Source organism: Lonchura striata, chromosome 15 (assembly GCF_046129695.1).
Source record: "Lonchura striata isolate bLonStr1 chromosome 15, bLonStr1.mat, whole genome shotgun sequence".
Taxonomy (NCBI): Eukaryota; Metazoa; Chordata; class Aves; order Passeriformes; family Estrildidae; genus Lonchura; species Lonchura striata.
This window is the reverse complement of record NC_134617.1, coordinates 15,778,482-15,804,643: the sequence shown is the minus strand read 5'-3', so window position 1 is coordinate 15,804,643 and position 26,162 is coordinate 15,778,482. Positions and strand designations below refer to the sequence as shown.

The 26,162-nt window shown below is 60.5% G+C and overlaps 2 protein-coding genes across 2 annotated transcripts; one reads left to right on the top strand and one right to left on the bottom strand.

Annotated features, from left to right (window-relative positions):
* Window positions 1-795: 795 nt before the first annotated feature.
* Window positions 796-21,814, top strand: ARAP3 (ArfGAP with RhoGAP domain, ankyrin repeat and PH domain 3). Its single transcript, XM_077786716.1, has 33 exons — window positions 796-1,928; window positions 2,479-2,537; window positions 2,812-2,876; window positions 3,297-3,367; window positions 7,653-7,922; window positions 8,252-8,321; window positions 8,721-8,841; window positions 9,033-9,220; window positions 11,605-11,711; window positions 11,816-12,015; window positions 12,161-12,246; window positions 12,860-13,042; window positions 13,254-13,416; window positions 13,723-13,854; window positions 13,927-14,083; window positions 14,228-14,330; window positions 14,534-14,732; window positions 14,816-14,879; window positions 15,685-15,848; window positions 15,982-16,194; window positions 16,335-16,440; window positions 16,915-17,062; window positions 17,225-17,293; window positions 17,565-17,639; window positions 17,752-17,866; window positions 18,020-18,148; window positions 18,335-18,468; window positions 18,612-18,694; window positions 18,902-18,937; window positions 19,363-19,426; window positions 19,520-19,657; window positions 19,934-19,972; window positions 20,620-21,814. Exons 1-33 carry the CDS (start codon window positions 889-891, stop codon window positions 21,184-21,186), a joined length of 5,358 nt encoding a protein of 1,785 aa, XP_077642842.1. The 5' UTR covers window positions 796-888; the 3' UTR covers window positions 21,187-21,814.
* Window positions 21,815-22,031: 217 nt separating this feature from the next.
* LOC116184135 (proteinase-activated receptor 3-like) lies at window positions 22,032-24,513 on the bottom strand. Its single transcript, XM_031506053.2, has 2 exons — window positions 24,384-24,513; window positions 22,032-23,092 (listed from the first exon to the last, which is right to left on the bottom strand). Exons 1-2 carry the CDS (start codon window positions 24,475-24,477, stop codon window positions 22,032-22,034), a joined length of 1,155 nt encoding a protein of 384 aa, XP_031361913.1. The 5' UTR covers window positions 24,478-24,513.
* Between the last annotated feature and the right edge of the window lie 1,649 nt (window positions 24,514-26,162).

Below are 26,162 nucleotides of genomic sequence, written 5' to 3'. Positions count from 1 at the left end.
GGGGCAGGGGATGCGTGGGAGCGTGCAGGCAGCAGGAAGGAAGCCGGAGCCGAACAATAGAGGGAAATGGAGGAACTGGAAAAAGACCCAGTGGCAGCACAGTCAGCACAGATGGTTTAGTGCGGAGCTGCGTGATTCATGGGAAAAAGGCCCTCAGCAGGCTGTGGGCTGCGCTGGAGTCATCCCGGGCTGAGCGTCCCTGGCGGCAGCCGAGCCTGGCCGTGCCTCGGGGCCATGTGCGGGCGGTGGGGTCCGGCCCGGCCGGGGGTGGGGGGCTGGCTGGGTGGGAGGCTGTCCCGCTCTGTCTGCCCGTGAGTCATGCTGACCTCTCCCATGCCCTCGCCAGCAGTGAGAGAGAGAGAGAGAGAGAGATTATGGTCTGGCCCTTCCGGCCGCAGAGCCCTCCCCGAGCTGGCCGGCACGGGAGCTCCTCATCCCCCGGGAGGGGCCCCGCTGCTCCCCCGGTATCTGCCCGGGACACGCCCGCGGTGCGCGGCTCTGGCCCGCCCGCGGCCCCGCGGAGCCCGGAGCTCGCCATCAGCCCCACCGCCCGCTCCCCGAGAGCCCCGGACCCTCGGCTCCTGCCCGGGCTCGGGTCCCAAAGCGGGGCCAGGATCCGGCTCCGGCAGCCCCCGGGAGGGGTGCGGAGGCTGGGGCAGGGGAACAGCAGGATGCCGGCTCCTGGAGCTGGCAGGAGGTGAGCGGCTGCGGGGACAGCAGCGAGCTGCGGCGACCTCCGGGAGCATCCCGAGCTCCCAGCCGCGGGATCCGCGCCCTTGGCGGCAGCTGAACCCACCCCCTTTCCCTTCCTGCCGCCCCCTCAGCCCCTCTCTCCCCTCCTCGCACAGATGATGGGCTGAGCATCCGTCGCGGAGGCACCGCAGGGCCATGAGCTCCCCGTGCGGCCCTGACTCGGATATTGCGGACTGGCTGGCCACCATCCACTTGGAGAGGTACCGGGATGTCTTCAAGCAGCACGGATACCATGTGGCCAGAGATGCCACCTCGCTGGACAGCCACCACCTGCAGCAGATCGGCATCACGGCCACCGGGCACCGCAAGCGGATCCTGGCGCTGGCGCAGCAGACGCGGATGCTGAGCCAGTCCCGGGGCAGAGCTGCAGCAGCAGACGGCCAGTCCCGAGGCTCGGAGGCGCTGGATGCCCCCCAGGAGGGCAAGGATGCCATGAGAGCGGAGCCGGGAGGGACCAGTGACGCCTTTGGGACGCAGCCGCGTGTCACCGTGCCCAGCCAGGCGCCGCCGGGAGACAAGGACCCTGCTCCTGCCGCCGTGAAGCCGGTTCCCAAGCCGAGGACGGTTTTCCCTCGCTCAAAGCCGGAGCAGGGATTAGTGCCCGTGCCCCCGGCACGCTCCACGGTGCCCGCGCACGGCCCGGGCAGCGAGAGGGCACCGGCAGCCTTCGTGGTACTGGAGGGGTTTGTGCCAGGAGAGAGCTCCACGGATTTGGAGAGCCCGGAGCCCGGCGCTGCTCCGGGGGCAGCCGTGGCCATGGGTGCGATAGCGTCCCGGCTGAGAGGGCGGGACGGCGCTCGGGAGGAGACACGGCCACCCCCGAGGCACGGACAAAGCCCGGAGACACCGGAGAGATCCCCCCCGGCTGCGCCGTGCGTCCCCCCGCGGCACAGGCAGCGGGGCCCGGCCGCTGAGCCCAGCCCCGGCACTGCCCCGGCCCCCGGCGCTGCCCCGGCCGGGACAGAGCCCTCGCCGTGCCCCAGGGCAGCGCCCTCGCCGCCGGGCTCGGGGCAGGGCCGGCTGCAGATGGTGTCCAACGCCATCTACGAAGGACTCGAGCGCCCGGCGGCAGCCGCGGAGGAGCCGGGAGGGGAGGATGGGCCCCGGGGTGAGGGGGTCCCTCAGCCCCCCGCTCTGTCCCCGCAGGAGCACACCCAGCCAGAGGGCAGGTCTGAGTAAGGCGATGCTTTCCCTCAGTCCTGGGAGCAGAGATGAGGGTCCAGAGTGCCCCCCGCCCCCGGGACCCACCCCAGAGCCCGCCCTGCCTGCCTCCAGGTGCTGACACTCCCCTTTCACCACCCTCCCCGTGCCTTCCCCGAGCTCTGGATGCGGCAGCTGGGATCCCTCCGAGATGACAGGACGGCCCTGGGCCCCCCGATGGCTCCTTCTGGATGCAGGGAGGGGCTGCTGCCCTTTCTCTGCCCCTCTGGCAGCAGAGCTGGCGGTCCCCAGCATGCTGAGGGCGTGCCTGAGTGAGGTTCTGGGGCTGCCTCCTGCTGGGAACGAGGTGGGAGGTGTCAGAGGGGGGAGATGCTGCGGTGGGAAATGCCCCACAGCCCCAGAAACATCCCGGCAGTCCCAGGGTTGGGAAGAGAAGGGAGCAAGGAGGGCACTGGGGGCAAGGGAGGGGATGCTGCACATTCCAGGGGACAAAGCTGGGCTGGGGAGCAGCGTGCTGGACAGCAGAGACCCCCATGCAGTGACCCCTGTCCTGTTTTCCTGCAGTCCCGGCTGGCCCGGCGGGGCCCTGCCCCCCATCCCACAGAGACCCACCGGCAAGCCAGGTGAGACCCCCGGGGCACAGCAGGGACCTCCGGTGTCCCGGGAAGGGGGACAGGGGGCCACCCACACCCCCTGCTGTCCAGCCCTGCCCCTGCTCTGCCTCCCTCGGGGACCGGGGAGCCCGTGCCAGGCAGAGCCCAGCCCCCCGTGTCCCTGTGTCACATGCCCTGGTGTTGGGGTGCGCTGTGGTGGGCTCGGGGGTCCCTCACAAGGACTGGGAGTCCTGGCTGCTCTCTCCCTCACCATTGGTGCTTCCCCTCCCCTCTCTGCCCACAGAGGTGAATGATCCGCCCGTCAGCCCCTACAGCGAGACCATCTTTGGCCATGTGGCCCTGCCAAAGGTGAGGGGACACTGTGGGGTGGTGGCTGTCCCCTGCTGTCACTCTGCATCCCCCCGGCTGCTGCAGAGTCGGGAGCTGCAGCTGGTGAGGCCCTGGTGCCCAGCAGTGCCTGGGGAAGGGTCTCCCCTGAGAGGTGCTGGCACTGCCCAGGCTCCCCAGGGAATGGGCACAGCCTGAGGCTGCCAGGGCTCCAGGAGCCTTTGGAGAGCGCTGCCAGGGCTGCACAGGGGTGATTGTTGGGGGGTCTGGGCAGAGCCTGGGTCTGGACTGGGGGTGTCCCTTCCAGCTCAGGAGATTCTGGGATTCTGTTCTGGGCTAGGGTCTCAGGCTGAGCCCCTGCACTGCAGGCCAGGCAGGCGAAGGGGTCTGGGCTGGGACAGGGCACAGGGGACACGAGATGTGACCATTGTCTCTTCCCAGGGTGTTGGCATCTCCTCTGAACAGAGCTACGAGGTCGTGCCGGAGCTGGAGCTGGAGCGAGAAGGCTGCAGGTAGGGATCAGCAGGGCTCAGGGGACAGGACACAGCCCTGGGACAGCCCGAGAGGGGATGGGGGCTTTTACCCCATGGCAGAGCTGATCAGGAGTGTCTGGGATGTGTCAGCAGTCTCCAGAAGAGCTGTCAGGTTTGGAGATGAGATGTGCTGGTGGGTGGCCCTTGGGGGACAGTTCTTGGCAAGAGGTTTCTGAGTGCACAGCCAGGGCAGCACCAGTGGCACTGTGCACCTGTACACCCAGAGGAACCCAGATTTGGCCTCTGGGGTCAGGGAAACACCATGGGGGACGGGGGTTACTCAGGAATTAGATGGCTCCAAGCCCCAGATGAGGGGTTGTGCAATCCCTGAAGGCTCCAGCAGCCTCAGATCAGCATCTGCTGCTCAGTCACTCTGCGGTGGTGGGCAGTGAAATTGTGAGGGGCACCTTTAAACACTTTTGAAATGTACTTTCCATAACTCCTGATAGCATCTCAGAAAGAGGAAGGAAAGCTGCTCTTCCCATTTCAGATGGGGAGGGTTCCTTTTCCTGTGTTGCTCAGAGGAGGAGGTGAGCTGCAGCTCTGTGGCCTTCAGCTCTGCTGTGCCCTTGCTGGCCAGTGCACGTCCACATCCTGCCTTTCTGCACTGTGGGGACACTCCCAGCACCTCTGGTGCTCTGGGTGTGTGGCACCGTGGTGGCACCTGATGTGGTGGCACAGATCTCAGCCACAGATGGGGAATTGCAAATAGCTGGGAACTGGAGTTTTGTGAGCAGAAATACTGAAATCTCCTGTGGAGCCTCTGCATCAGCTCAGAGAGGAGCTGGGCACTGGCCTGTGTGCATCCAGGGGCTTCCCAGGAGCTGGGATCCAGAGCATCCCAAGGGAGCTGGCCAGGCACTGGCAGCTGTGGGGTTTGCAGCTGCCCTTGCAGAGAAGAGGCAGGATGTGACCATCAGCAGTTCACAGGTTTTTTCTCCCAGCCCAAGCAGGGCTGGGGTGTGGAGAGTGGAAGAGGAGACAGAAAAGCTCTGAGCACCTTTTGCACTGTGCTCACAGACTCCATCATCCCGCTGCTCCGGTGCTTCCCCCCACCCCAGCCCCACTGCTCCCACCGCATTCCCTGGAGCAGAGCTGTGGGATGCTGCTCAGCTGCTGGGGGCTGCTGGCCAGCCCTGCCCCGGCTCTGCCGCCTCTGTGGGACCTCCTGATCCCCCCCCCACAGCAGCGGTGTTTCTCCAGTCCTCATCCTTGTGTCACTGGGAATCCCCAGGCGTCCTCTGCAGCCCACCAATCCACTTGTCATGGGAAATATTTCCCAGTCCCAAACTTCAGAAAAGCCCTTCTGCCCCTTTTCCTACCTGTGGTGACTCCTCTTGCCCTGTTCTGGGGGAGTTTTGTCTGGCCCACACTGCTCCCTGGCTTGGGGTGTGGCAGTGTCAGTGGCAGGGGTGAGCAGGGCCACCTCCCCAGCAAGAAAATACCCCCGGAGAAAGGAAGATGAATGCAGAATTCCAGCAAACAGGGAGCTGGGTCTCTGAGGGTGCAGCAGGACCGTGGGGTGGGATTTACCTGCTCTGAGTCTGAGCACGTAAATCCCACATAAATTCATCCACGCTGGTGATGCTCAGCCCCCTGAAATGCTGGTGCCCTGCTCCAGCCATCAGTCTCAGCAGGACAGAGGTGGCACAGCAGTGTCCGTGTCACCCCAAGGAGCTCAGGGGACTGGGTCAGACTCACCAGGCACCGTGGGTGGGCTTTGCTTGTCCCTGCCGGATGCTCAGTGCTCCAGTCTCTTTACAGCTTCACTGACTGTAAATCCCAGCTCAGGAAGTGGCTGTTTGGGATTTTTTCCCGTTCTCCTCTTGCCCTGACCCACGCCGTGGGTCTGCCTCCCACTCAGCCCTGGCACTCGCGGCTGCTGTGTGCCGCTGTGACCCCGAGTCCTCCAGCCACACCGTTCCCTGTCCAGTCCTTCCTGAAGCATCTGCAGACAAGGCCGGGATTCCAGCCAGATGAGTCACCCTGCCAAGGCTCTGTTGTGCTAATTAAACAGCGATTTTCCTTGTGCTCCGAGCCTCGCGGCCAGCCAGGGCCATTTCTTGTCTTTCCTGGAGCCACAGAGGCCGTTTTCCCTCTCCATCCCCTCCTCAGCCCGGTTTTCCCTCTCCATCCCCTCCTCAGCCCGGTTTTCCCTCTCCATCCCCTCCTCAGCCCTGTCACTACCCCACTTCTCTGGAGCAGTCCCCGGCTGGGACAGCTCCAGCCCAGCATCTTCCCAGCAGATTTAGGGCTTGCTCCTGTCCCATGTGGATCAGGGACATCTGATGTCCAGTGTGCCTGTCCAGGGCCTATCCCAGGATGAGGCAGTGCCCAAACCCAGGTGTTGGAAGCCTTTAGGAGTGTTTGGGGTCATTCTCCTGCTCCTGAAGCCTCTCATGAAGTTACACTGGAGACACTTTCTCACATTCTCTGGGTTTCTTCTCCAGAATTGTCTCCATCTCCAAGGATTCCCACAGCTCACCTGCTCCTCTCCCACCTTGCTCCTTGGCTTCCAGCTCCTGAGGCTGAAGCACTGATGGCCAAGAGAGTCCTTCCAGTTCTCCTCATGACCCTGTCCCCATCACTCACCCTGTCCCCTGGAGATGCCCAGTTTGCTCAGGTGCTACTCAGACAGAAGCTGGGACAAGTCTTGGATCATCCCTGTTGCCTTTTTATGAGCCTTCTCTTTGCCCTGGCTTTGGATTCCACAGGGGAATTTGGCATAGATGCCCTTCTGTGGGTACTGGGATGTCCCAGCTGCCACAACCATCTTCCTGCCCATCACCATAGCACCTGGGCAGGCCCCCTGTGACCTCCTGGGACTGTCAGACATTTTCCAGCACATTTCCTTTCCATGGAAAGAAAAATGCCTGGCTGAGAGGGCTGATGGGAAGAGGCAGGCTTTGCAGTTTATTTTTATAATTTCCTTTTATTGTTATGGCTGGAGAGCCGCAGCAGGGCTAGCTGGGGGTTTAGCATGGCTTCCCAAGGGGTGGAGATGGATGCAGGAGTTCCACCAGCCCAGCATTTTGGCTGGACACAAGAGCAGGCATGAAGGTGTCGTGGCAGGAGTTTCACAGTGCCAGGAATGTTGGAGAGGAGAGAGAGGGATCAGCTGGGGTGGGTGTGCAGCAGGGAGCAGGATATGGGACTGGGGAGCTGCCTGGCTTCCTTCACTGCCTGAGAAGAGGGGAAGGAGGTGATGCCAGGGGTTTGACGACATGGTGGTGGCCCGTGTGACATTCCCTAAAGCTGGGAAGCCCCAGCCTTTGTGCCATCATGTAGGGCTGAGTCTTGGGCTGCTGGTGGCCTCAGGGCTCCTGAGCATTCCTGGAGATGTGTTGAAGCCCACCCTGGGTCAGGGGTGGGTCTGTGTAGTGGAAAAGTCTCTCCTCCAACCCGTGCTTCCAAAGAAAGGCTCAGCAGTCTCTGTTGTTGGGTCTCAAGGCAGTTTATTGCAAGTTATCTAAAAGATTTTCTCCTTGAGCTGTTGTGGTTTGCTCAGAGCTCAGGCAGAGGCACACACACACCCTGACATCCTCTCTGACTCCAACTGCTTCTTCTCTCCCCGCCCAGGGCTGCTGCTGTCTTTTATATGGTACATTACATATTACATGTTTATAGTTTTCCCCAATGCCTATTACCTATATTAAATGGTGATTTTCTATCTTTTATATGGTACATTACGTGTTACATGTTTACAGTTTTTCCCCAATGCCTATTACCTATATTAAATGGTGCTTTTCTACTCTAAACCACTTTGTCAGTGCCAACATCACCAAGAACATGGAGGTGAGGAAGAAGAAAGAGGGAGGACAGGACAGGCCCAGATCCCTCCATCTTAAAACCTCTGACCCCCATGTACAAAACTGAAACCCCCCCTGTACAGGTGTTAAAACTCCCCTGTACAGCACTAAAAAATTCTTCCCTCTACTTTGTGACTACTTCTACTATAATATCTAAACTTTTGTGACTTCTTGTTCTTCCTGCAAGGTTGGTAAATCATTCCATGGCTCAAACCCAAAATCACAGCTGTTTCCAGCTGCCTGCCAGGGTCTCAAATGCTTCTGACCAGGGCCTGGAACCTCCAAAAATGTCTGAGGGACATTTTGAGTTCCCACAGAGATGCAAACCCCAACATCCCCGGGTGCCCCAAGCAGGTCAGGATGAGGCCAGGAGCTGTGCCAGGTGTCCCCAGATGGGGTGGGAGTGCCCAGGAGCACGCTGTGCTGCCCAGCTCCTCCCAGCCCCTTTTCCACAGAACGAGCAGCGAGTGCAGCAGCGAGGGCCGGAGCGAGGACGAGGAGAGCCGGAGCCGGCTCATCGAGCGCATCGCCCACAACGACACCGAGGGGTATTCCACCGTGGAGGCCCCGTGCCCCGAGGGCGCCCCGTTCAGCCTGCCAGCCCACCTGTACCCCGACGAGCCCCTGGATGACCTCACCATCTCCCCGTACGCCAGCTTCACGTCGCTGTGCGAGCCCCGGCCCACCATGCTCAGTGGCTGGCTGGACAAGCTGTCCCCACAGGGGTACGTGGGGCAGGCCTGGGGTCACAGCAGGCTTTGGGTTGGGAGAGACCTTAAGATCATCTCACTCCACACCCTGCCATGGACAGGGACACTTTCCACTATCCCAGGTTGCTCCAAGCCCCGTCCAACTGCCCTGGAACACCTCCAGGGATGGGGCAGCCCCCATAGGTAAAGCTCCCGTGGGCAAGGTGAGGTGGCTGCGCTGGTCACTGTGCTCCCCTTGGAAGAGGAACCTCTTGGGTGCTCTCTGTGCAGCTGTGCCTGGGAGGAGGGAGGGTCTAGGAGGGGCAATCATCCCCTTCCCAACAGTTTTTCTGCCATCCCAACAGGAACTATGTCTTCCAGAGGCGCTACGTCCGTTTCGATGGCAAGAACCTGATGTACTTCAGCAGTGAGAAGGTACCAAGGGGCACAGTGGGGCAGGGTGGGGAGGCTGAACCTCGACACCACCTGGGGAGCTGCCACATCCCTTGGCCTGCCCTTGTCCTTCTGGAAGGAGCCAGCAGCGCTCTGCCATCACCAGGGTGGAGCAGCCGATGCCTGGCAGGCTCCCAGCCCAGCCTCAGCCACGGGGAGCCCAGGATTGCAAGGTCCCTCTGCCAACAGGGAGCAGGAAAGGGGAGGTCCTGCTAGAATAGGGTCCCAGCCATGGATCCAGCCCTTCCTGAATCCCCAGCGCCCACCTGTGCTCTGAGGCAGCACCAGCAGAGCGCCCAGGGGCTGCGGAGGATGTGCCAGGTCATGGAGGTGCTCTGTGGAAAGGGCAAAGCGGGTAACTCCACCTGGGGCTCGTTCCAGGAGCCCTATCCCAAAGGAGTGATCCCACTGTCTGTGATTGAAATGGCTCGTTCCACCAAGGACAACAAGTTCCAGGTCATCACCAGCCACCGGATCTTTGTCTTCCGCGCTGAGAACGAGGGTGAGTGAAAACCTGGGTCAGGGCCCACCAGCCCTGAGGAGCCATCCCTGCCTCCCTTCTCCCAGGCAGAGCATCCCGCAGGCAGCTCTCACCCCATCCCCAAACCATCCCTGCCTGCCTTCTGGGTGCTCTGCTCCCTGCCAGGGCTGTTGGGAAGGGCTCAGCCCCGCTCCCTCCTGCCTGGTCCCCAGCCCAGAGGAATGAGTGGTGCTCCACGCTGCAGAAGAAGGTGATGGAGCAGCGCCTGGTGGGGTCCCGGCCCCGGCCTGCCAACACCGCCCACTGCCAGAAATCGGGAACCCTGGAGCTGAAGGGCCAGAAGTCCAAGGTGTTTGCAGCCCTGAGCCTGCCTGAGATGTGGCTGTACAAGAGCGAGCAGGTTTGTGGCCAGAGCCCCACATGGGATGAGAGGGATGGAGGGAGCTGAGCCAGGGCTGGTGCCACAGCGAGAGCAGAGAGGAAATGGGTGGGCAGGAAAAAGGGAATGGCAGAGCAAGAAGCTGGAGATCCTACCCAGGGAGCAGTGATGGGTACCAGGAGTGAACCCCTGTCGGAATTCAAAATCTCCCTCAGCCATTTTTAGATGTTCCAGGTCCAAGTCAAAAGCATTTGAGACCCTGGCAAGCAGCTGAAAACGGCTGTGATTTTAAATTTAAACCATAAAATAATTTACCAGCCTTACAAAAAGAACAAGAAGTCACAAAAATTTAGATATTGCAGTAGAAGTAGTCACAACATAAAAGGAAAAATTTTAAAATAAAAAAATTTAAGCCTACCCTATCCTCCCTCTTTCTTCTTCCTTACCTCCATATTCTTAGTAATATTAACACTCACAAATTAGTTTAAAATAAAAAACACCATTTAATATAAATAATAAACATTTTTAAAAACTATAAACATTTAACACATAATATACCATATAAAAGATAGCACCAACGCTAAACAAAAAACAAAATTAAAAAAAAAAAATCAAAGTGTATCTATACCTTTACCTGAGCTGCTAAACAAACCACAGCAGCTCAAAAAAAATCTTTTAAATAACTTACAATAAACTACCTTAAAACCAAACAACAAAAAACTTCTAAATCTTTCCTTAAAAACACAAATTAAAAAAAAAATTCCACCAAACAAAACCACCCCCAACCTAAAATAAACTCCAACAGAGGCCCTGCCCAATCTTTTCACTATTGCTGCATCATCATCATCATCTCCACCAGGCATTTTGGCCTGGGTCACACCAAGCACCCCAATCCATCCCAGGGCAGGTGGATCAATGGCCACGGACTCAGCAGCACACACATCTCCTGCGAGGGGCACTCGCAGTGACAGCTGGTCACTGTCACCTCCCACGCTGCTGCTGCTGCCCAGAGGACACCTCACTTCCTTCCTGATGAATTTTCTTAGCACCCCTGCGTTTATTTCCATCACCTCACTTCCAGGTTGCCTGCTGTGCATGAAGCAGCATCAGCTTTAAGGAGGTGGCTGAGGTTGACATTTGTTTCATGAGTGCCTCTGACTCAAATCCCCTAAAGAAAGGGACCTGGCATCTTGGTTTGAACAGCCAGGTGTGTGCGAAGGAAGGCAGGAGCCTCCCCTGAAATGGAAAATGCAAACCCCCTCCCTCTGAATTGTTATAATTTTGAAATTAAGGGGCTCTCAGGCAAAGATATGGGAGTAGGAATAACAGTTCTTTATTAGGGAAGAAAATAAAAATAAAATTTAAAATGCAGTAATACAAAACAACCCTGCCAGAGTCAGAGCAGCCCTGTCCCCTGTGGGTCAGGGAGGTGGCTCAGCCCCATCCCAGGGGGGCTCAGCCCTCCTGCAGTGCCAGCTGTGCTTCTGCTGGAGCAGGATCCTGGGCAAGGGGGGAGTTTTCCTTGGAGCTCCAGGGCTGGGGGAGATGGGCCTGGGCTCCTCTGGGAATGCAGGGGGAAGGAAGCTGCTCCTCTGGGAATGCAGGGGGAAGGAAGCTGCTCCTCTGGGAATGCAGGGGGAAGGAAGCTGCTCCTCTGGGAATGCAGGGGGAAGGAAGCTGCTCCTCTGGGAATGCAGGGGGAAGAAAGCTGCTCCTCTGGGAATGCAGGGGGAAGGAAGCTGCTCCTCTGGGAATGCAGGGGGGAGAAAGCTGCTCCTCTGGGAATGCAGGGGGAAGGAAGCTGCTCCTCTGGGAATGCAGGGGGAAGGAAGCTGCTCCTCTGGGAATGCAGGGGGAAGAAAGCTGCTCCTCTGGGAATGCAGGGGAAGGAAGCTGCTCCTCTGGGAATGCAGGGGGCAAAGGCTGCTGTGCTGTTCCCAGGTCAGATTGGATCCAGGTAGGAATTCTTGGCTCCTCCCCTGGGCACAGCATCTCCCCATGGATGATGGAATTTTCTCAGCCATGCAGGGACACTCAGTGGCCATGGACAGCAGAGATCTCCCAGAGGGAGGATTGGCTGTGGGAGGGATAAAGAAAAAACTGCCCCATGAGCAGAGGATACCTGCCCCACCTCTGAGAGATGGGGATGGAATTCACACCCCAAAACACAGCCCAGGACACCTGGGTGGCCACATCTCAAGGGCTGTGGGCAGAACCTGCCTTTCTTTTGAAGGTATTTTCAGGGTGTTTTATGTCAGATGAGAGGTGGCTGAGAGAGCGGCAGGGCCTTGTCCGGGCAAAGCAGGGACGGGGTGCTGGAGGTGCCGTGGCTGCAGCCCCAACACCACAGGCGTGCCCAGGGTGGTGCCCAGCAGAACGAACAGCGCTGTCACTCTGAATTGCAGTTCTTCAAAATGGGCATCGCCATGTGCTTCATCGAGATCCGCGGCTCCACCATCCGCGAGGCCAAGACCCGCAGCTTCGAGCTGATCACCCCCTCCAAAACGTTCAGGTATGCTGGCATCCAGGGGGGTGAGCAGAGAGGAGCAGCCCGGAGCGGGGCCTGGGTGCTGGCGGCTGCAGCCCCCTGAGCTCCGGCCCTGCTGGTGCTCCCAGCTTCGTGGCGGAGTCGGAGCGGGAGAAGCGGGAGTGGATGGAAGCACTGCAGGAGGCCATCGCCGAGATGCTCTACGACTACGAGGTGGCGGAGAAGATCTGGTCCAACAAAGCCAACAAATACTGCGCCGACTGCTGGGCTCAGAGTCCCGACTGGGCATCCATCAACCTGTGCGTGGTCATCTGCAAGCAGTGTGCAGGTGGGACAGCTCCTGGGGACACAGGGGCATCCTCGGGGTGTGGGCTGGGGCTGGCTGTGCGGGCAGGGTGCTGTCTGGGGTGTGGGCATAACCTGGGGCTCAGTTCCTCAGCAGGTCAGGGTGCTGACTGTCCTGCTCCCTGCAGGGCAGCACCGCAGCCTGGGCTCCAACATTTCCAAGGTGCAAAGCCTGAAGCTGGACACCAGCGTCTGGTCCAATGAAATCGTGCAGGTGAGGCACTTGGGGTGCAGTGAAATGGTGCAGGTGAGGCACTCAGGGTGCAATAAAATCGTGCAGGTGAGGCACTCGGGGTGCAGTGAAATCATACAGGTGAGGCACTCAGGATGCAGTGAAATGGTGCAGGTGAGGCACTCGGGGTGCAATGAAATCAAACAGGTAAGGCTCTCAGGGATGCACTGAAATCATACAGGTGAGGCACTCAGGGATGCAGTGAAATGGTGCAGATGAGGCACTTGGGGTGCAGTGAAATCAAACAGGTGAGGCACTCGGGGTGCAGTGAAGTCATGCAGGTGAGGCACTCGGGGTGCACTGAAATCATACAGGTGAGGCACTCAGGGATGCAGTGAAATGGTGCAGGTGAGGCACTTGGGGTGGAGTGAAATCAAACAGGTGAGGCACTCGGGGTGCACTGAAATCATACAGGTGAGGCACTCTGGGTGCCGTGAAATGGTGCAGGTGAGGCACTCAGGCCAGAGCTTGCTGTGCTCAGGGGCCAGGCTGCTCCTGGCAGGGCAGCAGCCCCGTGGTCTCCCTCAGGAACACTGGGAATCCTGCTTGTCCTGCTGACCCGGGGGTCCGCCATGACCGTGGGACTCTCCCACAGCTCTTCATCGTGCTGGGGAATGACCGAGCCAACCGGTTCTGGGCCGCTCGGCTCCCTGCCGCCGAGGCCATCGCCCCGGACAGCGGCGCCGAGCAGAGACGGGACTTCATCACCCGCAAGTACCGGGAGGGACGGTACCGCCTGCCCCACCCCTGCTACGCCAGCCAGGAGGAGGTGCTCCAGGTAAGGGACACCTCGAGGTGCTGGGAGCCACCCCAGAGCTCCTGGTCTGAGGTGCCAGCACCTCCTGCCTGGCTGTGTGTGCTCACCCCCTCATGCCAGGCAGATTTTGGGAGGTTGTGCCTTGCTTTGGCTGCCTTGGAGCAGCCCTGGGAGGGAGCTGGGGTCTCCCTGAGCCAGGGCGGGGTCGCTAAATGCGCCTGTTTCACCCCAGGCGCTGTGCACTGCAGTGGCAGGACCAGCCCTGCTCAAGACCATCCTGCAGTTCTTCTCATCCTCGGAGGCTGCTGTGGCCTCTGATCCTGCTGCCAGCGAGGCAACCCCCGGGGCCGACCTTTGGTGGGGACCAGAGAGCAAAAGGCCCAGGAACCTTTCAGGTAAAGAGCACCCCCGAGCCTCATCTGGCTGTGGTGGAGAAAATTCCTCCTTACTGCTGGCCCTGCCCCTCCTCGCATGGCCCAAGGCAGGGGACACTCGGGGTGTCAGGTGTTGTGATGCCCTGGGGGACCCGCCCTGTCAAGGATTCCTCTGGAATCTCTGAGAGGTTCCTCTGGAGTCCCTTTTCAGGGAAGACCATGCCTGCACACCCTATTGCCTACACCTACATGAGGGGGACGTCCTTCTGGTACCCACAATTTGGTGGGTGCCTGCTCCCACCCCACCCTCTGTACCGTGTCCCACAGGGAGCCCCCGCGCGCAGGACCCGGGTCCAGAGGGCGTCTACAACGAGATCACCCAGCCAGTGGCACACAGCGGGTACCTGTACCGGGCCACAGCCCTCCCAAAGCTCCCAGGGGCCAGGAAGAGCAAAGAGGGTGAGTGTGGGCAGCGTGGGAGGGCAGGCAGAGCGTGCCCACCCCAGTGCCACTGACCCCCTGTTGCTGCAGACTTCCAGCGCACGTGGTGCTCCCTGGAGAGAGCCCTGCTCTTCTTCGAGACTGAGAAGTGCACTGAGCCCCTGGGCCACATTGACAGCGGGGATCTTCTCTCCCTGGGGGTCAACAGAGCCCACCAGACACTCACCAGCCCCGGCCCCACTGAAAGGTACCCCCAGCCGTGCCCCCAGTCATGCCCAGAAAGTGTGGGGCACACAGACAGCAGGGCTGGGCTCCCTGCTTGGTGCAGTGGCTGCTCTGGCTCTGGGGACAGGGTCAGGGTTGCCCTCATGGGCTGGTTCATCCTCTGCAGGTTTCGCTTCACCCTTGAGCTCTTCCTCACTGGGGAAAAAGTGCAGCAGCTGGGAACCGATGGGCCCGAAACGCTGCAAGGCTGGGCCAGTGCCATCGGCAAGGTGAGCCAGCCCCAGCGTGTCCCCAGCGTGTCCCTGCTTCGTGCCGTGATTCCTCACAGCTCCCCATGCTCTTCATCCGCAGTGGGAAGCACTCCCCTCCCTTTCCAGGGGCTCCCGTCCTCCCTGGTGACCTGCCCCCATCCTCGTGGGGGCCAGCCCTCGGCGGTGTCTTCACCCCTCTCACCTCCTGTTCCATCCCACAGTGGTTCACCCCCGTGAGCTGCCACTGCCTGCTGGGCTACGAGTTCCAGCGCGTGGGCCAGCTGCGCTACAAGTGCATGCTGAACCCCGAGCGCTGGCAGCGGGCCTTCTTCATCCTGCAGAAAAGCCACCTCTTCATCTGCCCCGCCGAGGAGGACGGGGCCGAGGACAGCATCAACCTGCGGCGGCTGCAGGAGCTCAGTGAGTGCCGTGGCACGGCCCGGGCGGGCCCCGCGGGGTGGCCCTGCCTGGCTCTGACTCCTCAGCTTCTCGCCCCGCTGCAGGTCTGGTTCCCCCCATGGACACCCCGGAGAAGAAGGAGCTGCTGGTGCTGGTGGAGATGGGGAGGTGAGTCCTGGCTGTGGGGATGATGGCGAGTGAGCCAAGCAACCTGGGCTTGCTGCCCAGGGCAAAGGCACGTCCAGAGGTGTTTGGACTCAGATTTTTATCAGCTCTTCTCCCTGTTACGGTCTCACAAACCATGAGTGCTACAGCACTTCACTCTAACAAATTAAAATAGGGCCCTATCTCTCTCTCTACAAGGCCTTTTAAAGATTAACTGTCCAATTAAGAAATAACACCTAAATTATTTTTTCCTTTTAACCCAATAACCAACCACCTACGGCCCACAGTGCAGACTTTTTTATCCAATTACACAATACCACTCAACCCATGGAGAAGGAGGTGAAGAGGATGGTGAACAAGGACCAGCTTCCACCCTAAAACCTACATATTACTTTATATATATTACTGTATTCTAAACCTTTAAACTCTAAGTTTTCCACCATGTGGTATCACACCCTTCTATTCAAACTCCACACTCACAATCCCATTTCTGCCATTCCATTTTGGAAGCCTTCTCCATGGCCTCAGGTTAGATGCAGTGTTCTCTTGGGGGTACCTGGCAGCACAGGAAGTCTGAAATTCCCAGTAACCAGGGTTCCAACAGGGATGGGTGATGCTGATCCCAAATCCCTGGTGGGGAAGTTACAGGGACAGCAGGGCTGTGACCAAGGGCTTTGCAGAGCCGTTTTGGTGAGGTGGGGTGTCCTCGGCTCAGCCTGGCTGGCCCTCACTCCCTGTCACAGGCAGGAGGGATAACCTGCCCCTGGGACAACTCTCATTCCCTCTTTTCTGCCCTTGTTGTTCTCAGGACATTCTACCTGCAGGGCTTGTCGCGGGCGGACTCGGCAGCGTGGTACGGTGACATCCAGGCGTCGGCAGGGGGCCGGGGCAACGCTCTGAGGGACCAGCAGCTGAGCCGGGGGGACATCCCCATCATCGTGGACTCCTGCATCGCCTTCATCACCCAGTACGGTGAGCCCAGTGCCCTCGGGCACCTCGGGATGGCTGATGGACCCAGGCAGGAGGCACCGCTCCGGGGCCGCCGGCCCCATGAGGGATTCTCTGAGCAGGATCCAGCCCCTGTGACCCTGTGTCCCTGTCCCAGGGCTGCGGCACGAGGGGATCTACCGCAAGAACGGAGCCAAGTCCCGGATCAAGGTACTGATGGAGGAGTTCCGGCGGGATGCCCGCAACGTCAAGCTGCGCATCAGCGACAACTTCATCGAGGATGTCACTGACGTGCTGAAGAGGTTCTTCCGGGAGCTGGAAGATCCCATCTTCACCCTGGAGCTGCACCCGCAGTGGAAGGAGGCTGCAGGTACCTCCTTCACCCAGGCCTGCTCCACGCTGGGTTCCCTGGGGCCAGTGTTCCTCTGGATGGGTCCTGGTGCCAGCCTTGGTGCCGTGTCACCTCTGGGTCTGCTGGGTTCAGCCAGGATCTGGTTTTCCTCCCTCCAGAGATCTCCTCGAAGCCGCAGCGCTTGGAGCGGTACAAGGAGCTCATCCATCGCCTGCCTCGCCTCAACCACAAGACCCTAGCTGCGCTCATCGGGCACCTCTACCGGTCAGTGGGGCCCTCCCGTCAGGGTCTCCTGGTCCAGCCAGCCCTCTGGGGTCTCCCTGCTGCCCAGGGAGTGCTGGCTCCTATCCCTAAGAGACAGGGAGGCACCATGCCCTGCTCCACCCACACAGCTGATGCTGGGGCACCTTGAACATTCCCAAAGTCATCCTGCAGCACGGGGGAGCAACGGGAGGTTTGGGACTAGGGGACACCACCCTGGAGGATGTAAATGTCATCCAGTGCCCCAGAGAGACACAAAACACTCAATTCCCATCTTGAGTCAGATTTTGAGGTAGCGCCGTTGTCTGGTTTGATGTCAGAGGGAAGTTCTCAAAACGGGAACTGCCCAGTTTGAAGTTCCCACTGCTGAGGGGCTGGGGACATCCAGGCTCTTTGTATGAGGCAGAGGAGGGTGGCCGGGGCTGAAGCCCCACCCTGAGTGGGACCAGCCCCTCACCTCTGTGCTCCTTATGCCAGGGTGCAGAAATGTGCAGACCTCAACCAGATGAGCACCAAGAACCTGTCGCTGCTCTTCGCACCCAGCCTCTTCCAGACCGATGGCAAAGGGGAGCACGAGGTCAAGGTGATGGAAGATCTCATCGACAACTACGTCAGCATCTTCAATGTAAGCAGGGGCCTGCAGCCCCTTCCGTGCTGGGTCTGATCCAGACCCCTTGCATCGCCCATCGTGCCCACCTCTGCCTCCCCCTGCATCCCTCCATCCTGGCCCTGTGTCCCCAAGCCGGATCCCACCCCACGCTGACCCTGTTCACCCTTCCTCTGGCAGATTGATGAGGATCAGGTATCCCAGATGGATCTGGAGAACAGCCTGATCACCACCTGGAAGGACACCCAGGTACTGGGAATGTGCTTGTGGCCCCCACCACATCAGGGATCCCTGGGCTGGAGGGACTGGCTGCTGGATGGGGACACTGCCAGCTGCCCACCCTGGGTCCCCACTGTCCCATATCCTCATTTGGGAAAGGATGTGCCCCCTCTTATCCCCCTTGTGCCCACCACCCTGTTGGCCCTGCCCGGAGGATGAGCAGCCCCAGTTTCCCAGGACACCATCTCCATCCCTGGGAAGGTGGGGTGTGCTCAGCACCCACACCAACGCCTCCCCGCAGCTCTCCCAGGCAGGAGACCTCATCATCGAGGTTTACCTGGAGCAGAAGGTGCCCGACTGCTGCGTCACCCTGAAGGTGAGTCCCAAAGCAGGGCTGGGCCAGAGCAGGTGAGCAGGGACGCGGCTCCTGGCGCCCCTGGGACCCATCCTGCACCGCCCACCACAGCTCCCCGTGTGTCCGGCCCCAGGTGTCCCCCTCGATGACAGCAGAGGAGCTGACCAACCAGGTACTGGAGATGCGCAACGTGGCCGCCAGCCTGGACATCTGGCTGACCTTCGAGGCTCTGGAGAACGGGGAGCTGGGTGAGCACGGGGGGATGGCCCAGGGGGATGCTCCTGGCATGGCCAGGCTGGGGAGGGGCAGGTGTGGGGGACATGCTTTCTGGTGGTGGCAGAGGGGACAGGAACTGGCGCAGGGGAGGGGACACGGTGGTGAGAGTGTCGCTGTGTCCCCAGAGCGGCCCCTGCACCCCAAAGAGAAGGTGCTGGAGCAGGCCTTGCAGTGGTGCAAGCTCCCAGAGCCCAGCGCCGCGTACCTGCTGGTGAGGAAGGTGCCCATCGGCGAGGGCAGCTGCCTCTTCACAGGTAAGGCGAGCACAAAGGGACCCAGCCCCTCGGGGTGTCCCCAGAGAGGGACAGCGCTGCCTGAGCTTCCCCTTGCCCTGCTCACTGCCCTGCCGCCATCAGGGGCACATCACCGAGACCCACGGGGGATGCCCCTGCAATCCCACCCTGCCATGCCCCTGACCCTTATGTCCCCCCACTGGGCAGGTGCCAAGCGTGAGACCCCCAAGTGTGGGCTGCTGAAATGCCGTGAGGAGCCCCCCAGGCTGCTGGGGAACAAGTTTCAGGAGCGTTACTTCGTCATCCAGGACAGGAGGCTGCTGCTGCTCAAGGAGAAGAGGGTACGGGGGATGCTGTGGCATGGACCTCAGCCCCGGGGTTGGGAGGAGGAGCCTGGGGACGGCAGCGGCACACTGGTGGCTGTTCTCCTGGCAGGGAGGCTGGCACCAAGCCGGGCTGGCACCCACTGGATGTCCTTTCCCAGAGTGTGAAGCCAGAGCGTGAGTGGCCCCTGGACGCAGCCAAGGTTTACATGGGCATTAGGAAGAAGCTGAAGCCGCCAGCTCAGTAAGTGGGACCTCCCCAGCCATGGCACTGGGGCAGATATCCATCCCTCAGTCCCTGCTCCTGGCTCCCAAACCCAGCTGCTGGACTTCACCTGGACACAGAGCCTGTGCCTGTGGGGCGAGCTCAGCCCCCTGCCCCACTGCCCACAGACCTCAGGCTGTGTCTGAGCTTGGCAGTGCTGCCCTACAGCCTTGTGTTCCTTCCCAGGTGGGGTTTCACACTGACCCTGGACAAGCAGCAGCTGTGAGTACTGTCCCCTGCCATCCTGGGGCTGGAGGAGGTCGAGACCTGTCCTGTTTTAGTGGGCGTGGGACAGCCAGGGGCAGTGGTACAAGGCCCTGGGGTCAGGGCAGAGCTGGGGCACTTGAGGGGCAGAGTGGTGGGGCCGCTGTCCCTGGCACAGGATGGGAGCCAGGCTCCAGGGGCCACCCACGGCCCTGCCACACAGCCTTCCTGCCTCCCCACCCACACCAGCACCCTGGGTGGTGCTGAGTGCCCAAAAAGCTCTCACCTCGCCCTAAAGCAATTTGGACACAGAGATTTTCAGAGATTTAACCCCGTGGGGTGCAGATGAACCTGAGAGCTTCAGGCTCACAGAGAAGGTGACAAGGGGACATGGGCCCCACTGCCCCCACTCCCTGGCAGCTTCTCCACGATCTGCCCTGCAGGTACCTGGTGTGCTCAGGGCAGGCCGAGCTGTGGGACTGGACCACCAGCATCCTCAAGGCTCAGGTGGGTGCAGGCTGGTGGTGCCACCCAGCTGGGCAGGGCGGGGACGGGGCTGGCAGGGCGTGACCCCCGTGCCCACCCTGTCCCTGCGCGCAGCACGACGACCTGCGCCCCGTGGTCCTGCGCCGGCGCTCCTCCTCCGACCTGGCCAAGCAGAAATTCGGGACGATGCCACTGGTGCCCCTGCACGGGGACAGCACTGACGCTACCATGCTCTCTGCCAACCAAACCCTGGTAAAGCCCCTGCAGCTCCTCCTGCCCACAGGTGCTCCTGCACCATCCTGGTCCTTGTACCCGCCCCAAGACCCCGTGCCCACTGCAGGGTGCAGCGGCGGGCGCACCGAAGGGTGCTGTGTGTGCTGTGTGCCACGCTCGTGTCCGTGCCCGTGTCCGTGGCAGCTCTCCGTGCCTGCAGGCTCCTGCACCCTCTGCCCTCCCCTGCCTGCCCAGCAGCCGTGGCCCTGCTCCGTGCTCTCCGTGCTCACCCCTGTCCGTCTCCTCTGTTTCTAGCGCCGCCTGCACACGCGAAGGACTTTGTCCATGTTCTTTGTAAGTACCTGCGCACCTGGAGCACCCGCTGCTGGCTTTGCACTGTGCCAGGGCTCACCTGCAGCATCCCACGGGCGCTCGGAGATGTGCCCACCTTGTGGGGCAGACAAGGGGGTGCCCTCTGCTCTGCGCGTTCCCCACCTGGGGATGGGGGTCCCTGCATGGTCCCAGTGTGGGCAAGCAAGAGCACGCCAGTCCAGCCCAGTTCCCAGAGCCTCTCTCATCTCACACATGTTGCCCATAGGGTATCAATGGAAGAAATGTGAGAAAAGAGGTTTAGGTGTGCCTTGTCATCAGGTTATTTCCAAAAAGGCCACTGGGCTGGACCTCATTTCTCCTGGCTTTGTGCTCTACATGGCAACCACCTGCCCACCGCACCCCAGAACGCTCTGCCAAGGGGTGCTGCGCTGGTGGCATGGACCATGCCCAGGCAGGGACCAAACTCCCCCTTCCTCACCATGGGGAAGAAAGAGCAGCAGTGCCTGAGCCGAGGGAGCTGGTAGAGGGCAGGTCCCCTGCAGGTATCGGCCCCATGGTGAGGGACAGGGATCCCCAGGCAGTGCAGGGAGGGCAGGGTGAGGGGGGACAGAGGGGCACAGCTGAGCTGTGTGGGCAGTGCCCCTCACCCTGCCCCCTGCCCTCCCCAGCCCATGAAGATCCACCAGGACTCCCTGGAGGAGCAGCGGGAGAAGGAGGCAGACACTGACCCCGTCTATGAGGAAGTGGGGAACTTCCCCGAGCTGGCGGCGCTGGACCTGGGGCAGGGGCTGCTGGCAGAGCTGGTGGCCGTGCCCCCCGTGGACAGGTCCAAGAAGCCATCCCCGTTCCCCGAGGAGCCCCCAGCCACCGCCCTGCGCTCCTCGCTGCCCGCCAGCCCAGCACACAGGGTGACAGGTCCCTCTGTCACCAAAGCCGTGTCCCTCGAAAGGGGCTTGAACCTGGAGAGCAACAAAGCTCCAAACCCAGGGCTCAGACCCACCAAAACGTCCTCTCTGGAGAGGAACGTGGAGCCTTCCCTAGCGCTGGGCAGGGACTGGGAACAGGCAGCCACACTGGGGAGCAGCCCCACAGCAGAGACCTCCCTGGAGCTGCCCAAGAAGAGGAGCTTGCAGCCTCCCTCACCCATCAGTGACAAACTGATGCAGGAGCTCAGCAGTGTCATCCTCAGGAAGAGCGATGGCCAACCCCCGGGGCCTGGCCAGCCGGTGACGTGACCGCTGTGCCAAAGGGGTGGCCACCGACCTGGGGGTCAAGTCGTGCCCGGTGGCAGCGATGGTGGGTACCCCAGTGGCAGAGATGAGGGGTACCCCACACTGCCACATCGTGGAGCCCCCACCCTGCTCCTCCTCCTCATCCCAGAGCCAGGCTGGGATCGGGAGCCAAAGGGACAAGTGGTGACCAGGATGCTGGGCCATGGTACCCCCTCGTGGGAGGGCTGGGACTGCTGCCACCCGTGCTTGGCTCGTGAGTGGCACTTCCTCATCGAGCCCAGCACCGAGGGACGTGAGTAAAGCAGAAAACAAAAGCAGGAAGGTGGTGCCCACATGTGTTGGCAGCACGGCACTATGCCAGGCAGGGGCCATGGGGTGCCTGCCAGCACGGGGGATCACAGCGTGTCCCCTCTCCAGCACTGGGCCTGCGGGGCAGGGCCAGGACACCCAAGCCATCCCCCCTTCCCTTCTTGCATCCACTGTGGCATATTTTTGGGGGAAAGGGGGAGCAGCAGGAGCAGGGCTGGCCGTGTGTGCCTGGCGTGTAGTCCTGGCGATGGAGGGCAGCCCCTCCTCGGCGAGGGTGTACCTATTCCTGCCACCAGCAGTGAGAAATAAAGGTTTATTTGTACTCTGGAGGGTTTGGTCACTGCAGGAGGAGCGCTGAGGGATGCCAGGGTCTGGCAGGTGGGGAGATCGGGGTGCCAGGCACCCAGCTGAGGGTCCCATGGGACTGGGCAGCGCTGATGTCATCAGGGGGACAAAACTGAGGCAAAATCCTTGTGAACCTCAGACCCAGGTGGGATTTTTTGCCCAAGTCTGTTGCCAGCCCTTCGTGTGGGCACGCTTCAGGCTCCCCCATCCCCGGAGCAGGAGGACACATCTTGGCAGCCCTGGCTCTGCCCACTGGACCTCAGGGGCAGGGCTGTTTTCTCCGTGGACTTCACCGAGGAGGTCTCGAGCAGGCAGCAGCCTCCCGCATCCCGGACCCAGGCCCGAAAATCCCGGGAGACATAGAAGTAGATGAAGGGATCAAAGCAGTTGTTGCAGGCGCTGAGCACCAGGACCAGGGCGTAGGAGATGTAGGTGCCGTTGTTGCACCCCGTGGGCTCCAGCATGTAGTGGATGAAGAGCATCACGTTGCTGGGCGTGAAGCAGAGGATGAAGACCAGGAGGACCAGGGCCAGGACACGCACCACCTGCCCGTGGCTCCCTCCCTTGGCCAGCAGCCGCGCCAGGATGCAGCTGTAGGAGATGATCATGAGCACGAAGGGCAGGCCGAAGCCCAGCCCCACCAGGGACAGGAAATAGTAACCAAAGAACCTTTGGGTTTCCTTTTCTAGCACATCGTGGCACGTCGTGATGTTCAGGCTGGAGATATTGTGTGTGTGGGAGCGCAAAAGCAGAGGGCTCATGCCCAGCCCCACCAGCAGCCAGATGCCCACACAGATGCCCACTTTGCCTCTTGTCCAGCTGGAGCCCTTCCACAGGAACGGGTGTGCCACAGAGATGTAGCGCTCCAGGCCGATGCAGGTGAGGAAGAGGATGGAGCTGTACATGTTCCCGTAGAAGAAGGCCACCATGGTGCGGCACAGGTAGTCCCCAAAGGGCCAGTGATTGCCCAGGAGGTGGTAGGAGATCTTGAAGGGCAGCAGGAGGACAAAGAGCAGGTCAGCCCCAGCCAGGTTGAGCAGGAAGATGGTGCTGGAGCATCTCCTGAAGTTGGTGGCCAGGACCCAGCAGGCCAGAGCGTTGGCTGGCAGCCCCACCAGCAGCACCATGGAGTAGAGGGCAGGCAGGAGGCGGGTGCTGAGGGTGCTGTTGAGAAAATCTTCCTCAGAGGCCTGGGAGCACATGTTCTTCTCCTGGGGAGTGAGGGGGACCAGGGCTCGCCCTTTCTTGTTGGGCGCTGCGGGGACACAAGGGGACACAAGGTATTGGGCTCAGCCGAGGGCAGGAGCTGTCACCCCTCCCTGCAGTGTGACCACAGGAGGTGGCATCTCCCTGTCCCACATCAGGGGAGCCCCCAGCGCCCTGCTGCCCTGACCCTGCAGAGCTGTGACCCATCCTGTGCCAGGCATCAGCGCAGCAGTGCCCTGCTCTGAGCCCGGACAGGCTCTGCTCCCACATCCCTGGTGCTGCTGATGGCCCTTGTCCCACCCAGCCCGGCACAGCGGGATCAGGAGGGCAGCACGGGGTTGGAATAGTCCCAGCCATGTCCCCAGCTCAGCTCCCCACCACAGCCAGAGACATCTCCTCATCTTCCTGTGGTCAGGGGTTTTTCATTGTGTGCAAAGAACTAAAGTGAATAACAGGAAGACACCAGGACACCAGAGAAACAACCCAGGATCAAATCCCTTTTCTGGCTTGCTCAAAGAAAAAAACAGGCAAGCTATGCACATCAACCCCAGCTGCAGAATTTCTATCCTGATGGTCCCCAGAACACCCTACCCCAGGGGGCTTTGGTTACATCCAACACATCTCCCACACCCCCTCTCTGCATCCTGGGGATGGAAAATCCAGGTTACCAGAGCAGTAGTCTGAATTTTGCTGCCAAATGGCGAAATGCTGTCTGGGTTTCAGGTCTTCACTCAGATTCCCAGTGTGGACACTGAGGGAAGGCAGCAGAGCAGGGCCCTGAACTCTCCCCATGTCACCTAGCCATCGCCTCCAAGTGTCACAGAATCACAGAATATCAGAATCATGAGCTTTGAAGAGACCTCTAAGATCAGCAAGTCCAACCTATGCCCTAACACCACAACTAGACCATAGCACCAAGTGCCAAATCCAGTCTTTTTTTAAACACATCCAGAGATGGTGATTCCACCACCTCCCTAGGAAGACAATTCCAGTATTTTATTATTCTTTCAGTGAAAATTGTTTTCCTAATACCCAACGTAAACCTTCCCTGACATAGCTGAGACTGTGTCCTCTTGTTCTGCCAGTTGCTGCCTGGTGGAAGAGACCAACACCCACCTGTCTGCAGCCTCCCTTCAGGAGCTGTGGAGAGCAATGAGGTCACCTCTGAGCCTCCTCTTCTCCAGGCTAAACAACCCCAACTCCCTCAGACGTTCCCTTGTGTTCCAAGCCCCTCACCAACCTCGTTGCCTCCTCTGGACATCATAGGACGTGATGTTGGGGTGTCCCAGTGAGGTGTCCCTGCCCTACCCCATCACCCCCAGACCCACCAGGGCACTTACCTGAGGAGGGCTGGGTGGCAGAGCCAAGCCAGGCCCAGCTGAGCAGGAGGGTGACACAGGCAGCAGCAGAAGGTGACAGCCCCCGCCGGGACATCTCTGCGGAGCGGCCGCCGTGCCAGCCAGGTCTGCACAAATGGCACAGGGCTGCTGACACGGCGGGGCTGTCACCCGTCCCTTTCCCCGCTGACACCCCCCTCTGTACGTCACACTGGTGTCCTGCCCACATCCCTGCGGCGTGGCAGCCAGACAGAGGCGTGGGGTCACTGACAGTCACCACAGCGAGCATCTGGGTCACACCATCGAGGGGGGAAATTTCCAGCTGCCGTCACACAGCCGCATGCCATGGCGAGGAGGAAGTGGGCAAGAGGCAGCCGGAGGCAGGCAGGAGACACGGCGGGACGATGGAGCTGTCTGTGCCCCGTGTGTGGGACAGGAAGGTGGCGGCGGGTCCCCAGCCTGGTGACATGTGGCCCTGCCCCACTGCAGCGCTCCGGGGCACTGGGCATCCTGCCTGTCCTGCCCTGCCAGGCCAGACATGCCCAGGATCCATCAGTGGGGTCAGGCTGATGAGCTGGTGTCACAGCGTAGATGGGGCCACCCTGCATTGTTCCATTCTTGTCACCAAAGTGGGTGGCTGGGTGACCTCTGGTCTCTTTTTCCAGCTAAGAAGGGAAATAACAGAGCCAGAGACACATCCCCAGCCCATCCTCGTGCATTGTCACACCCCAGGGGGACCCAGACATGTGCAGCCAACCCCAGAAATGTCATGGGAACAGAAAGAAGGGGACAGTGAGGGCAGGCACGAGATGTGCAGGAAACACAGAGAGAAATCCAGACAGAAGGAGAAGTGAGCCATGAAGGGGAGGGGAGAGGGTTGGGAGGGAGCAGACGGGGACTGGCTGGGGGCCCCTCATGATTCCAGCTGGCCTCCACTGAATGCCACTGCTCAGCTCTGTGTCCATGTCCCCATGGCAGGGTCCTGCCAAGCCAGGGGCTCTGTGTCCTCCATGTGATGTGGGACCCCACACGTCCCTGCGCTGGGGGCTGTCCCCTCAGTGTCCCACATGTCCCCACATCCCAGGACCAGTCCCCCAGCACCCATGTGTCACCACATCCTGGGACCAGTGTCCTGTGTGTCCTCATGCACAAGGACTTGGTCCCCAGTGATCCCAGTGCTGTGTGCCCCAGCACTCCCCATGTCCCCATGTCCCCGTGTCCCCCTGTCCAAGCACAGTGCTGCCCATCACCCCATGTCCCTGTGATCCTGTGCCCACACATCCCCATCTCTCATATCCCTGTGTTCCCATGTATGTCCCTATCTTCCTGTCTCCTTGCATGTACATGTCCCCACGTCCCTGTGTCACATATCCCTGTGTCCCCACGTTCCTGTCTTCTCATGTCCCCGTGTCCCCATCTCCCATGTCCCCACGTCACTATGTCACATATCCCTGTGTCCCCATGTCCCTGTCTCCCACGTCCTCATGTCTGCATGTCCCTGCCTCTCATATTCCTGTGTTCTCATGTCCCTGTCTCCCCACCTATACATCCCCATGTCCCTGTGTCACATATCCCTGTCACATGTCCCTGTCTTCCCACATCCCCATGTCACCATGTCCCTCTCTCTCATTCCCAGTGTCCCCATGTCCCTTTCAGATCCCCGTGTCCCCATGTCCCTCTCTCTCATAACCCCGTGTCCCGTGTCCCTCTCTCTCCTATCCCCGTGTCCCGTGTCCCTCTCTCTCATATCCCCGTGTCCCCATGTCCCTCTCATATCCCCGT